This window comes from Ptychodera flava, chromosome 13 (assembly GCF_041260155.1).
Source record: "Ptychodera flava strain L36383 chromosome 13, AS_Pfla_20210202, whole genome shotgun sequence".
Lineage (NCBI taxonomy): Eukaryota > Metazoa > Hemichordata > Enteropneusta > Ptychoderidae > Ptychodera > Ptychodera flava.
In genome coordinates this window covers 17,803,752-17,819,869 of record NC_091940.1, presented here as the reverse complement: position 1 = coordinate 17,819,869, position 16,118 = coordinate 17,803,752, and the positions used below count along the sequence as shown (strand labels likewise).

Genomic DNA, 16,118 nt, shown 5'->3' with positions numbered 1-16,118 from the left:
TTTGGTATCTTTTCTTATCCCGTCATGCATCAAAACGGAAGTTAAGACCTATTTCTTGAAGCGCACGCTGAAGTCGTGATTGTGCGGAAGCAAAACCAGAAAGGTAAGTTTTCTCTCCGAAAAAGTAAAACGTGTGAAATTTTGAAGCATCTGCTTATTATCCTTTGAAATTCTTGCATAGTACTTTGGAATAGCTAAAGTACGTGAAGAAACTTTTTTTTCCTTTCAGTGGCTGGTATACCCAACACTAGCTGTGAATACGAAGCGGTGCTATCGAAGGAACTCGGGTCAAGGGTCATCGCCGCGGACCTGTGTCGGTGACCCTTGACCCGAGCGTGATCGATATGCCACAGTAGCGCTGCGTAATCACAGCTAACACGTCTTTTAGTAGGCACAATCGCATGTAAGACATCATTTAAAGCATAAGCTGTATCTTTTAGCTATATTTTCAAAAACTTTTGTTTTGTGGTTTCCCTACACTTTCTGCATTGAATCCCTAAACTGTAATTTAATGCCAAGTATTTAGCATATCAACACAATCTATATGAGTGTTAAATCTCCATTGTTATTGTTGAAAATTGTATTCAAGTCTGGACTAGAATTCATTTGCAAACAATAAACAATGATCACTACACACATACAAGCTGTGTTGACAAAAAGAATACTCGACGAATTCAGCATGACAAACGGATTAGGGTCAGACACGGTAGTTGATATACAGAAGCAGAATACTGTAAAACTTGCCACAAGTTACAGCTTATGTCCCTTTAAACATCGCAAGTATAAGTACACTGTATTGATTCAGTACATAAGAGTTGGCTTTTTTATTTTTATCAGTTGATGACAAGAAGAAGTCAATATTTTGTAACAATCAGTATTGAAAGGAGGCACTGTTTATCAAAGTCTTCTCTATAATCAGGCCGCCTTGTCTTTCATTTAAAGTCTCATGTCACCATATTACTTATTGTTGCATTACATGTATTTTCAAGATTTGAAAAAAATGGATTTAACTTGAAATCGAAGAGTTGTTACAGAAGCTGATAGTGCAGAAATTGAAGAAGATGAGTGTACAGATAGCTGTCTGGAAACAAGCTTGAGCACCTTAGTTCACCTGTAATGTAGATTTAAACTTTCAAGGGTCAGTAACTGAATTTTGATAAGTTTCTTTATTTTTGTTCTGAATTAATCTAAGCTTTGGTAGCATGCTATTGTCGACTAAATGTTGCCGGAGAATAAGCTTTCAAAGACGTGTTGTCTCCCTTATCAGACGCAAGAAGAGAAAATTTAGAATGTCGCTGAATTATTTTATTTATGAAGGACTTTGTTGGACAAGGAGATAAGTTTTACACTATATAACAAGGACCCACTTTCCCAACTTTCTGCATGTTGTACTGTGACACTTTGACAACTTGACATGTTGTGTTAACTTTAGTGTGGACAACAATGTACCATGTGCATCAGAGAAGCCTTGACTAATCTTTTTCCAAATTTACAATTGTCTATACAAGAGGAAATGTCTTCAAGAAACCATCTAACAAATATGGAGTATGCATGTACGTGTTTTCAACACAATTAGTAAGTCAAATTTTGAGCTTTTATTTTAAAAAGATTTTGTATGTTTTTAACGAGTATGAACATAAAACGTAATCCACAATTTTTAGCAAAACCTGTTTTGTTATTACATGTTTATATTTTTTTAAAAACGATCTACAGTGTTTATGTGGATTTTCTTTTGTTTATGTTTTGATAGGAAGGTGTTAAAACCGTTGCCGTTTTCCTCTGGCAAATGTTACAAAGTGGCCATTTTTATTTTCCCATTTTACACTACATGATTGTATTTTACTTAAGAAATGTTTTGTGCACTTTTAAAATAAAATAATTTTACTGAATATCAGTGGTCTGTTGTGTTATTTCTAGGCTTGAACATCCCCTGAACGCCTAAAATTAAAGGTGTTCAACAAGTACACGTCATGTGTTCCGGCCTTTAACACACTTATCGTTGAATGGCGTCCATGCGTTCAAAAAGTATTACAGCGGTTTGAACGCATAAATGCGTTCAATTTGTAAGCAAATTTCATGTGCAACGTGTGTTCAGACATGGAACACCATGGTGTTCAATCTAATGGCTGATTAACATGTAATGTCTAAAATCTGCACACATGTGCTCAAAAACTGAACGTTGGTTGAACACGTGTTAAATTTCTGAACGTCTAGACGAGTTCAAAAAGTGTTACAAAAAGGCGTAATTGGTGTTCTATCCTTGAACACTTAACTTTACAGTGCAGATAAACACTCATTCGACCATAAAAATCATAGCGTTTTTCAGCTGTCCTCGTTTGTTTAGGTCGACTGTTGTTTTATTACATCTATTGCCCGTACTTGTATTTGTGCCTGACCGACAATTCATACGACGGTTGTCACCTGAAGTGCCGTGTTCAGCCAATCAGTTCTGCTCCTGCAGCGCGTCTTCGTCGTTTTACAATTGGTGACTGTCATCCTTTTCTGATTGTGTGTCATCATCATGAAAGACGACAGGTTCATGCGAGACCTTTCCGAATACATTGGTGACAGTGAGAATTATTGCAGAAAGGAAACCGCACATCGCCGCCGAGTAAATTGTGACGTCAGAGGTTCCCGTCGAGTCGTAAAGGGCTCCTGCATGAAAATATGAATTAGATCACTAGTAAATTCATTTTAAACTCGAAAGTGTTTCACAGAAGTACTGATGTCCATCATGTTTAGATAGGATAACGCATTACACGCGTACAATGTGATTGAATAAAAAGTTGACCACGTTGTCTTGTATGTGTTTTCGCTACATTTTGACAAAAAAGACTGTACTGCTTCCGATACTTACCAAAGATTACATATTACATACCAACCTTCCTGTATATTTTGAAGACACGAGAACTAAGGAGTCACTTTAAATAATAATAATAATAATAATAAATAATAATAATAACAATAATAATAATAATAATAATAATAATTATTATAATAATTATAATTATAATAATAATGTTGTTCTAGCATTTTCCTGCCATAAAAAGCTGCCATTTGTTGATTCAGATTCGAAAAATACAAATACTGTCATAGAAACTTTCACTGACTTACCGTAATCATACATAAAAACCCAATAATTTATATCGTGTGTTTGTAGCTTCACAAGTCAGACCGATATTCTGGCTAGTTTTAAGAACATAATCACTCTCTAGCAATTAAATTTTCGTTGTAGCATTCTACGCGCAATCAGAAGAAAGGGAAGATCTCGTTCGCGAAATTCAGACAAAGAATACAAGTTTTCGGTGATCTTTGCACCCTATTCAATTACCTGATATTGATATTCCGATAAAGTTTCCAATACCAAAAGAAAAGAGATACAATCCGTATGCGTAAGCGACATGTTGTCTCTCTACTGCACCCTTGAAGACCACGTACGGTAGTGCATTATAGAGACCACTGGTCAATCCGCAGAACACACACAGTGTCATGATTCCCCAGTAGTTCATAACAAAGACGAATATTAAAAGAAATGCTGTCCAAGAGAAAATGCTGCCAATAAAACACAGACTGGTGATACTATTCTCAGGTCGATGAACCAGCCATGTGTCAGTCTTATCAGGCATGAAGAAGCTCCGAGTACAGTCATTAATAGCGAAGCGTCCATTCTATCAATGCCAATGTCATCAGCTCGTTGCATGAAAAAGGTGAGGAAAATTCCGTTCGAAGCGCCAAGGAAGCTCATGGCTAGCATGATTCCGATGATACTTGGCTGCGAACAGATGATGTGAAAACCGAAGAGACGGACGAAGCGCAAACAAAGATGTTCTCTATCAGCAGTATTGCAGCAAATCTCTCTGTTGAATTTTTCTCTCACATTTAGCGGACGAAGTAATGCCGCTGCCACACAAAGGTTTGCACACATGCCCGAGAGAATAATGACGGTTCCCCGCCAACCGTAACGCTGGATGAGTAATTGGCATATCGGTGGCAGGCCCATCACACCAAGTCCATACCCTGCTGTCGCAAGGCCATTGGCTAAACCGTGACGTTTTTGGAAATACTTTCCAAGCAGGGCAAAAGTCGGTAAAAATGACATCGAAAAACCAAAATCTGAAACAAACAACAAACAGGTTTCCAGGAAATAAATTTTCAAATACATGAAAATATGAAAGATGCATTTTAGCTATGAAGATTATGAAGATAATCAAATTTCTTCACCACATGGCAGGACAAAAAAGTTTGAAAGTCTGCAATAAATTTAGAGTAAATTTTACTATCAGATCATTGCTTGAAGACATGATATTATCTATGATCTCTGAGTGCATAGCTGATGATATCTAGTTTGCATGCATAAGCTCACTTTTAGTAACGACATAATAATTATTGCTAATAAATGTAACATCATGTTTGTTACAAATGACATATTTCATCGATTGTTCATTGTTTAACCTAACCATAATAAATGCTTGTTCCTCCGGTCGAAAAGATAAATGTATTATAATTTTAATCGTTCTTCTTCATATATGCGCTGGTCAGACATAGACTGTTGATGCAACGCTGATGGCGATATCTACATATATACTCTAAGTATTACTTACTCATTAAGAAACTAAGGGTGAAATATAGCATCGATATGTCTGTAACGAACCCACTGAAGAAGAGACCGGCAAAACTCATGAGGGCGCCAATCATAGCAACCCATTTCTCTCCTGCGTATTCGCAAACGAAAGAGAATATCGGACCTGTATGAAAAAATATAAATGTACGTCTTCAAAAGGGATTATGGGATACGTAAAGCTAACAAAGTGTATGTATGTATGTATGTATGTATGTATTTATGTATGTATATATGTATGTATGTATGTATGTATGTATGTATATGTACTATGTTATGTATGTATGTATGTATGTATGTTTGTATGTATATATATATATATATATATATATATATATATATGTGTGTGTGTGTATGTGTGTGTCTGTCTGTCTGTCTGTCTGTCTGTCTGTCTGTCTGTCTGTATTTGAGTGTGTTAATCCTCGTCTGAACTAAAATAACAATATCAAGTCACAGCCAAAAAGTTCATGAATACTGTTTCTGTACGTCTATTAACTTTTCTTCAAATTTACGGAAATGTTTCTGTTAATACCCTGTATGAAAGCCCGTAAGGGACATTCTGTAGAGCTTTTCGTGCGCACGAGATGCTTTTCCGTGCCAACGAGATGTTTTTCCGTGCGCATTAAATACTCTAGACTAATATTTCAGAGCAGACAGTTGCACTTACCGGAACAATGAAAAATAAACAATCCCAAGGATGCAATAAATGATACTTTTCCGGCTCCCTCCTCGAAATAGTCTTTCCATGTCACGAGCAGTACACTCACCGAGGCAACCATTCCGTCTAACAAAGCCTCGTTGAGAAAAGCACTGAAAGCAATAAACCAGCCCCATCCACCGTCAGGAACGTGTGTTGAAACGCTTGACTCACTTCTCCTCTCGGTACCAATCATCGCATCCTCTTGGGCCAGCCTCCTGTCATCGTTCGGAGTTTCCTCTGTGCCGACTTCATCGTTTGTGGCAGAATCCATCTTTTGACACTTAAGCTGCATCAATAAGTATTAAAGATCATCAGCAGCAGCAGCAGCAGCACCACCACCTGGCACCACCACCACCACTGCCACCACAACCATCATTATTATAATCATCATCATTACAATCATCCCTGTAATAGCTTACGTAGATTTTAAGTTTTCGGAGAAGGGCGATCGTTAGGCATAATCTACCTTCCCTGAGAGTAGAAAAGGGTGATGAGTGTGGTGGTACTGATCCGTACCAATGATTACGTCTGAGAAGTTACCATCCAATTTCGTTCGCCATGGATTGGAACGAAGCGATGCCAGGGTATCTTTTGTTTAAATTACTGACTGATAAATATTCACAAGGGCTTTTGTTACTCATCGCTACATTTTAAAGTGCAAAATAGAAGAGTGATCGATCATCACTTACAATACCTGTTCGTTCTTTCTAACAAAAATGTTGGTGTCTCGGCCCTATCCTACAGCTGGCTGCGCTGTACTCACGGAAATGGTCAGATGATGTATGGCTGTTTACTAAACGATAGAAAGACACGATTATTAATGTTAGGTCGGGGAAGCTATTAGGTACAAGCACTCTATATCCATTACTGCTCGATCGAACCAACGAATGCAGGCAAACTGTGTACCATTCATGGTCTAATGCCATAGATAGAGTGTCTGTCCCTCCCCTCTCACATTGTCGTATGCCAGGTTTTCCCTTTCGTAAAGAGTGGGAGCTTCTGTTTGAACTGAAGGTCAAATCATCTCGATTTTCGTTTCGGGATTGACTTTGCAGAAAATAACAACATTTTGTAAAAGTTGCTCAGGAAAATTCTCGTTTCAGACTTCTGCAGTTTGAATTAAGTTTTTGTCGTCGGCTTACTCAGTCTTGCGAGCTTTGGTAAACCTTTTCAGCTGAAAGATGTGCATTTCGTCGATTACATTTAGCATATCATACGTTTTAGCATTAGGAAAGAAGTTTCTATAGGTAGAGACTAGCAAACGACTTTTTCAGTCTCTTTCGATAACATAGGGTCTCTGACAAAAACAGGTTTAGAATATAGAATGTGTAACACTGTTATGGTCAAATATCTGGCAATAATTTTATTATCAAAACTGAACATTACGCCATTTTGCAAATCACAGAACCCACTATGCTACTGTAGAAAATGGAGATACAAGCGACTGCGTGGGTAGGAGTTTACTGGTTGACGTACAATATCTGTTGGCAGTAGAGTTAACTGATAATATTATTTTTATTTGATTGGCATTAATACCTGTTGTTCTTTAAATAGAGACACAATCGATCAATAATGACGATGTTATCAAAAATACAAACATTTTCGTTATTTTTGTTCGATACAGCAAATAAAAGGTTTTTGTTCGTTTTCATCTGCAGAAGTGTACTGAATGATATATCTACAAAGAGTTATATATTGCCAAAGAATGGACTTATTACAATATTCGATGTTATTGTTGACAAATAAATCAACAAGTCAGGACTAAAATTCGGTTTTCAACAACAATATCGGACACACACACAGGGGCAGTACTGACAGTTGGATTCGCAGCCGCTAATTTATTTTGGGTTTTACACATTTAATTCCCGCCGATTGCGGATCAGCTATCACGAAAATGCTATTGAAAAGAGAAGATTTGTCGGTACATGCACTTTGGTCGGCGGCATATATTCCCGTATAGGATTTTTTATTACTTTTGCCGGCGCAAAATTGACTTTCCCAGTCAATCATGTCAGCGTGTGGTTCGGCCATATCGAAATACGTGGAGCGACTCCGCAATTGTGTGTGTGTGCTGCTCAAAGTTTTCAATCCAAATGAGCCACGCGCGACACAGCATCGATCTGCTAACACTCGTTCACTTCATTCAACCGATCAAACACAATTCAAATCAAACAAGGTGCCCAACTACGTCATTCAACTTTGTTTTATCCAATCATGGATTATTTTTCATACATTCGTTCAACAACTTGAATGTGACAAAACGTTTCAAGGGTTTCCTGCAAACGCTTTAACTTACACTACACTAAAGCTATGGATCCAAACAAGGCTCTGAAATTCGGAAAATTCGTGGTATAGTACGGTAAGCGAGCTCGTAAGTCGGCGGTTTACGGAATTTAACGGTACACTTTGCCTTAAAACTCCTCGGCCCTGCTGTGTGGAATATGACCAGGTCTGAGTAAGCAGTCGGGAGACGAAGTCGTCTAATACTATAAATGACTACTTTATTCTATACTAATATAATAGACAGTGGCTAATACAGTGAAGCATAACACTTGGGTGAGAAACCGTACATAGAGTCCAGTGACGTGAAGTGTCTCTGTTGAGGGTGGAAAAGTCTCTGATTAGGGAAGGCGAGGTTCCCGTAGATAAAGCACTTTTGGCAGGAAAAGTGTCTATGAGTCACGAGAAAGGCACATAATGGATTAAACATATTGTCTTAGCAGATGGAATCTCTTGTTGGTAAAATAAACAGTGATAGGAAGCGGTGCCTCAAAAAAAGCTTAGTCTTAGAAGGAATGCTATCAGAGTATCTATAGTAAGACACTGTACTAATAATGACGTAATACAAGAATATATTTCCTAACACCTGCAGGCCTCGGAGTTTACTGGCAAACTGTACCGTTAAATTCCGTAACTCCTACTCGTCTGCCTACCTATAGTTGCTTTAAACACGTCGATTGGAACTAATTTGGGATATTGGCTCCTCACATTTTTCAAACTTCTCAAAAGTATTAGGTGCTCTATAGCTGAAGATTGCAATATTACAAATTACTCATAAAAACATGTGTATTACTTCACCATCCAATTCTCCAAAATTAGTTCCAATGGTGTTTATACATCATGACATCGCCGTTTTATTGTACTATACTTCAGTCATGCAAATTCTCAAAACGTTTCGAAAGTGACCGTAACAGCCGTAAATGAATAAAATATACATGTGCAAAACACGTACGATTAGTTTTAAAAGATATCGTTGGACACTAATAACCAAACACTTTTTGTTCTTGAAACAAGAGTTCCGTCATTTCCCCATCAGGCACGGCGAAGTAGGCTATCTGATGATATCCATCAAATAAATGTTGAATGCATAAAGACTTTATACTTTGTCCATCTTGTCCGTCGCTCTGGTGAAGGTGTCGATTATGCAGGTAAAATCGGTAAATGCGGCCCGGGAAATGGAACCATATTGAGCTTACCTTGTAAGAACACTTATGGCATCGGCCCTTCCCTATATAACGGTAGACTTCAGACGAATTTCACGCGTTATTGGTAGATACCAAAAGAGGTAATATCACAACCTCGAATACATCTCAACCATCAAACAATAGATTAGAAGCTGAAAAGGAATATTTTGGATCACCGCACAATGTGTGTGGCTGTTTATGTGTGTCGACACAATGTGTGTGTGTTTATGTATGCTCAGTCTAAGTCACACGCGCATTGTTGGCTGGGTAGACCGGTAGTCTGCTCGATCGATAGATCGCCTGTTCAGCGCCCTCTAACGCAAGTAAGTTGCGTTAGGGAGCCTTCAGTAATTACAGGGCTGGGCCGGGTAGTCTCGGTTTACCCAGACTGCAGTGGGGCTCTACTTCCGCCCGCCCACACAGATTACTGTGTGGGCGGGCGGAAGTAGAGCCCCACTGCAGTCTGGGTAAACCGAGACTATGGGCCGGGGAATTCCGTGCGCACCTGTACTGTAAAATGTTACCCTCCCCTATCCTCGTGGCTAAAATGTGACCCTTCCTCTTGTCCGACATTCTAAAACTCGACCCCCCCCCCCCCACCTAATTGCTGTAGTATTCTCCCAAGGAATAACTGACTCAGTGATCAGATAATTTACATAACAACAGGTTTAATTGTTATGAGTTGTATACTCATACAACTCATTATCTACGTCAAGTCTACCATTTGGTACCACATGATTTTTTAGAATTGTAGTAAAACGGTATTAGCTTTCATTACAGTTTTATGTCAGTAAAACTTTTAAACAAATAATTATAGGTAAATGCGTCGCTCTTGTTTATGTTGCATTTTGTTGTGAATTGATTATTTCAATTCTTATTCAATTTATAGTTTCCTCTCGCATTTATATATTTATTTGTTTAGGTTTGTTTCATTTCAATTCTCAATCAATTTATTTTCTTATATTTCTTTGTTTTATTTATTTATTTTGGTCGTTTGTTTTTGTTCAACCTGGCTTCCCTGTGGGAAAAGTAACACAAATCACCATACAAATTGCTGAACTGTTTTTTGATGAAAACAGGACCAAACGTTTGAAGGGATGGATAATATATCAGATCCTTTTTGTGGTTGCCATATAGAACCAGCAAATGAGTAAGAAGACAAAACGGTGTCCTGGTACTGTATCAATGTTATACCATTTATTTTACATGAGAACAGCAATGTTTGAAGCATTAATCATATACTTATGCCCATTTCGCTTCATCCTAGTGATGTTTGCCGTAAAATATCAGCTGTGATATTTCACGGTAAACGTCGAGATATCCACGATAAACGTCATCGGTTTTGGAGTGTTCCCGAACTACAATTGCGATTTGATGGTAAATAATGTAAACAAACGAAATAGTTGGAGTCCCAAAGGTTTAGGCCTGTTTTACTGCTCATGAGGAAATAAAATGGGAAAAAAAATGCAAAAATGCGCGACGATAGTGCATAACACAGTGCTGTATAAAACAGAACTGCAAACACTAACATTCCATTCAGAACTGTACACATATGTCACTGTCAAAACTACAAAAATACTAAAGCAACACTGCTGTGAATTTATCTCTTCGTGCATTCCTATGTCGTTTTCATGTTTTTGCACGTTATAGAATAGTATAAAAATAGTATAAGAATTACAAAAAATGAGAAGAAAACAACGTCACCGCATCATTTTTGCAATATGTCTAGGATGAGAAACAAACTTTTAAGTTTACTTGGCCTTACAATTCTTTTCTGATATACCACTTGTTTGAGCTCAATTTGAAACATTGGAGAAAGAAAAATTTTCAGCCTCACTTTTTGAAAATCAAAAATATTATTTTTCTCCATAGAGTTCACAATAAGATGGCGGCCATTTAAATTTCAAATGTCGTACTGAAATCTTGGGCAATTTGTTTCACTAATACCAAATTTTGCAAGGTGACCCTACATTTTTAGCTCACGTGTTTACACACTTGAGCTAATGTCGTAGCAATGTCTGTCTGTCCCTGTGTGTGTTAGTGTGTCTGTCTCTGTCTGTCTTTTTACACGATAATTCAAAAACGCCTGAACGGATTCAAGTCCGATTTGGTAGACAGGTACTCTATGCTAATTACAAGTCTAGAACTGATGACATTTTGGATAGTATGGCTTGCATATTAATGAAGTTATGAACGATCTTTTCTGCATATAATGGCTTCCTATGGAGACAGTAATGACAGTGTTGACACATATCGAGAAATACTGCACAAAATTCCATGAAACTTTTCACATTTTGATGATACTGTGAGTGTCATGCCAATTATCTGCTCAATTGCATATTTAATGAACTTTCGTAATTATTCATGTAACGCCAAAATAACTGCACCAAATTTGATGAAACTGCTGCAGATACTGATCTGAGAGATATCTGACTGTTTTGAAGTATATAGCAGTGTAAAGTTAATTAAGGATTCATTTGCATATTTAATGAACTTAGTGATATAACTCTGAAATTATTGCACCAAAATTTGGTGAATCCTGCTACACATATTGTTCTGATAAATATCTAATTGTCCTGTGAAGCACTGACCAGTGATAACTTATTTAAGGGTTCATTTGCATATTTAATAAACTTTGAAATCAGTGATATTATCCGAAATTACAGCATTAAATTTAATGAAACAGGGTACAGAGGTTGATTGGCTAAATATCTAATTGACCCATGAAGAATTGAGCAGTGTCAAGATAATAAACAGCTCATTTGCATATCAAATTAAGTTTTGTAATTAGTGATTTAACTCCATGAGTACTGTTTGTGCTGATAGATATCTGATTGTTCTGTGAAGCGTACTACTTATGAAATGAACCTATTGTGAACCGCGTGAGCACATTCAGTTCACATCTGGTTATTCTTGATTTTGGAAGAGAAGGATTGAAAGATTCCTTGAGGGAAGTTTGAGCCAAAGTTTAAGTCTTTCACTTTCGAAGTGCATACTACCCTAAAGTATAAAAAAGAAAAGAAAATACACTAGATAGGGACACAAACAAGACGGAGCAGCTTATTTCTGTTGTTCTTTATTCAAAAAATTTGGTTTCAGGAAACAACTGAAAGTTAACCTACACCATTGTCTTACATTAAAGAAAACATTGGAAAAAAAATTGAAGTTCTACAGAAGAGCAAGTCTGATTACAAAAAAAGTAATTGTGCACTAAAACTGCCTCTGCAATAAACACATTTGGTAAACGGAAAAGTAATTTTGTTATCAGTATACTTGGTAAATCACAGATCAACAGAAGTGACAATTTCATTAAACTTTCCCCACTCCGTCAAAACAAAATGGAGAATTTCCAATAGTTAGAAATCAAGACCTTGTGCAGTGCTAGAATTGTGAACTGCATTCAAAATATCGTTACTGGCACGAATTATTTCTGCGAGGGAACTGAACATTTTCTGCAGAAGGTAAGTGTGCTGGCCACAAACCTGTAAATTACCACACTGAAAATCCAACAAAAGTGCAATGAAAAATTATTATAAAATTAAACACATGTTAATCTGCCCTGACCTACCATAAACCAATAATGCATAATTGTCAGGGTACAACATTTTCAAAGTAGTATGAATATCCCCTATTGTAGTACAACAAAACTCTAAAAATATGTAATTTTTCGATGCAAAATAAAATGTCACCGAGCAAATCAGAAAACACATATAGGCGTCTGTTGCAAATCCAAAAGTACCCCTGATAAATTCTTGAAATTTTGTTCTTTCTTTAGGGGGCTATGTCAAAAAGTCATGACTAGCACTTGCCCCATCAAATGTGTAGTACCAACGATTGGAGAGCCACATGAACAGCCATGAGGCTTTAAAACAGAGCTGGAAATTTGGAACAACTTTGTCATGTGCAAGATGGCAACAAGCTGAATTTTGAAGTGGTGTAGTTATATCATCCATGTTATGTATGTATACATGACAGCAAATGAAGGAAAATATACATTGCGCCCACTATTCTGTGAGTGCTGCAGACTGGCAAAATGCTTGTGCAATAGTAATAAAAATAGAAGAATCAACAGAAACGCTCAACTTAGTTTACGGACACTTCGTTTTCACATGACTAAATGCTCAATGGATTTGTTGATTTAACAGTTGGTTTGAACAAGTTTAGAATCTACTTTGAAAAGCACATCCATGGACAGAAACTAAAAGCCAGGTGGCGCTTGTTCCAAATTGAATATTCATGACCATTTATGATCATGGGACTTATGGTATCAGATAGTCAACATTAGGTGAGACAAAAAAATCAAGAAACACAAAATTTTGCATGATACAGCTTTCAGTGTCTTCGTTTTCACCGATGCTGACAGACATAAGAGAATAAATTCAAGCGCATGACAAAATGAAAACTGCCAGTGGATATTGCTCAACAACGTGTATGAACTGAAACCAAAACAACATGGCTTGAGGGTTAGAAACACACATTTATAGGAGAGACACTAGCACTACATTGAGTTTTCAATCAAAATCCACATCAGAAAAAGTGAGTAAAAAATCCAAACTCAAGTTCAGGATGACTGAAAAACAACATCAAAATGCAACAAAGTAGACTATGTTTATTGCAGAGGCAAGTAGTTTCAAATGTCTATTTTGTCAACGTCCTTTTTGAATGTACCTTGTTTCATCTGACAGCCTACATAATTACAAGCCTCGTATATTGCTACGTTTCTATGTTACACAGATTATACAACATAAGACTTGCATCATCTTGCAAGCCTTTCTTCCCTTAGTCACTGGTCTCTGTAATGCACGCACACAAAAAAGGAAAATTGTCGTATTTTGACACGCATCTAAAAGTCCTTTCCCATGATAAAAGAAAATGATTCATTTTCTTCTCTGCTTTCTCATCGATGACTCTATGGCCTATCTGACAGCATCAGTGTTTTTCTCTTTCTTTATTGGATTCTCAGAAGTATAAATGTCGTTTTCAAAATAATCTGAAAACTCTCGCAACTTATGGTGGACCTTCCCGTGGCAGCTGCCGTCTCAGGCTCCACAGGAAACCTGTGAATCTGTCCACTTTTGTGTAGATTTAACCTTGGCTTTCATTACAAACTGAACTGATACAGGGACATAGATATCGCTTGACGAGATTAAAGTTACAGCCCCCGCCTTGTATTCTGCCTTCTGGTCCAGTTTTTCTTTACATGCTCCTGCCTACTGTTATAAATTTTTGCATAATAAAAATACAGTGGGTTTATTTCAGTGCCACAACTCGGTATGTCAGACGGATACATTGTAAGGACGATATAAATAATAAGCTTGGGTATTACTCATTGAATTACAGTAAACCAACATGGGACAGCTGCTCTGTCTAGACCAAGAGCTGAATAGTTGATTACACTTTATCTACAATGTAGCTGTTTATAGAGTTTCAGTTGAAAGCATAAACAAGAAAACGTGCGTTTTTTAAATTTACTTTCAGCAGAGAAAACCTCTTCAGCTCTTCAACTCTCTGCTGAAATTGTAAAACCAGTTACATTGTAGCCCAAGCGTAACCAACTGATTATCTCTAAGTCCAAGCAGAGCTGCCCTATAATGGTTTAATGTAATTAATGATTTAGTGACTTTGAATGTGTTGTGACACCCAAGCTATTTGTTTGTTTTGTACATACAATTTGTCCATCTCATACACTGAGTTGTGACACCAACTTGAAACGGACTGTAAAAAGATGTTTTTTGTTTTAATCACCAGGCAGTTTCCGGAAGACCAGAGAGGCAGGATACCATAGAAGTAGGTCATCTTTTCACAAAGGTCAGCATCAAGCCTACATAATACATCCTGATTCGAATAAAGCAGAACTTTCTCAAGAAAAACATATTTTTACACCCGATACAATGATTATCTAAACCCTTGGGGAACAACATTGTGATTTGGATGTTCTCTCCACAGCATCATTCAGTGTATCAAAGTTTTTGCCCAATACAACCCCCTTAAACACCCCCCTCCCTCCCCTGAAATGACCTTGTCAATTTTATTCAGATCATAGACTTCTATGGATCTGAAGACTGACCAAATCTAAAGTGCACAAAACTAGACTATATCTTTTCCGTACTTCGTTCCCAACTAACATATCTGATGTTTTGCCCCTTTAAATTTCCCTCCCTAATTGCACCATCAAACCCCTTACTGACATCCCCTCCACTTAATTCACTCCCCTCCCCAGTCCCTATACCAAAATGGCAGTATCCCAAAAGTTCATCTTTCACCCGATGGATAAACAAATTACATCAAAACACAATTGTACGAACTTGCAGATTGAAACCTTGTGTTTTTGTTTCCTTCTCTTCAAAATCAAACGAAAAGTTCATGAGTATTTCTTTTCAAAAGAACCTACCTAGCATATCATGTAAACAGCTCTATGGATTTTCTGTTTCTTTACTTTAAGCACCCCTTTCCATCGCTGCAGGTGTGACACTGGTAGATGGAACAACTAAGGGAAGGTGGTGAATGGGTTAAACCAAGGCAGAATCTTGCAAGAAAATTGAACAATTTCTGTTCAGTTTGGTTCGCCAACTTTCAAGCATAGGTAGTAGAATAAGAGTGCTCTATTGGTCAATGTCAGATGGGCCCCTCCAACAGAGACGACTACGGTCAGTTGTACCGACATGAAGCACGCTAGCTCTTTTGTCATTATACACACAAGACATCAGACTGATATGATTTTAAGTCACGCACACTGCTGGGCACACTTTTGCATGCTGTTGTGTGTTTTCGTACTGGCGTCGTATGATTTGCTGTTTGCATGAAACACAGATTATGAATAAAAAGAGTGTGAGATCTAGAACACTGCTATTGACACCCTGGCAAATTTTTCAGCTGTTTTGATGTCCATAAACACTACATGTGCCAACTGACAACTCAGGAATACTCCGTTTGTCAGAGCCCAAGGTAAATAATTTTTTTTATCAAAAAAGATCTGCATAATACTTCTTTATCAATCTTGCATGAAAGAAAATCAGTTTCAGTAAATTTAGATTTCAAAAACTTTTCTCAAGCAAGACGAAGAGTGCGACAGTATTTTCATATTTAAAATTCTCTGAATATGCCCATTATTTTTTACAAAGCAAACATGGATTTTTGTTTCCAAGGAAACATATCGGGACAATTTAAATTTGTCAGCTTCACGAGAGATAACGCAAAGCGTAGGCAGAATAGTAATACAATCTAAAAATTATTTGCTACATGGAAGACAGTCCTAAGCTCATAAATATGCAAGATCTCACTGAACATATAACCTGGTTGCCTTGCAAGGTTTTGAAGAGGGCGACCTCCAGGTAAA

At 37.4% G+C, this 16,118-nt stretch overlaps 1 protein-coding gene across 1 annotated transcript; it reads right to left on the bottom strand.

The window, feature by feature from the left end:
- Positions 1 to 1,353: 1,353 nt before the first annotated feature.
- LOC139147645 (monocarboxylate transporter 12-like) lies at positions 1,354 to 8,986 on the bottom strand. The gene is made up of 6 exons (XM_070718793.1): positions 8,795 to 8,986; positions 6,013 to 6,111; positions 5,286 to 5,604; positions 4,602 to 4,745; positions 3,332 to 4,113; positions 1,354 to 2,655 (listed from the first exon to the last, which is right to left on the bottom strand). The coding sequence occupies exons 3-5, from the start codon at positions 5,587 to 5,589 to the stop codon at positions 3,524 to 3,526; spliced, it is 1,038 nt and encodes a 345-aa protein (XP_070574894.1). The 5' UTR covers positions 5,590 to 5,604; positions 6,013 to 6,111; positions 8,795 to 8,986; the 3' UTR covers positions 1,354 to 2,655; positions 3,332 to 3,523.
- Between the last annotated feature and the right edge of the window lie 7,132 nt (positions 8,987 to 16,118).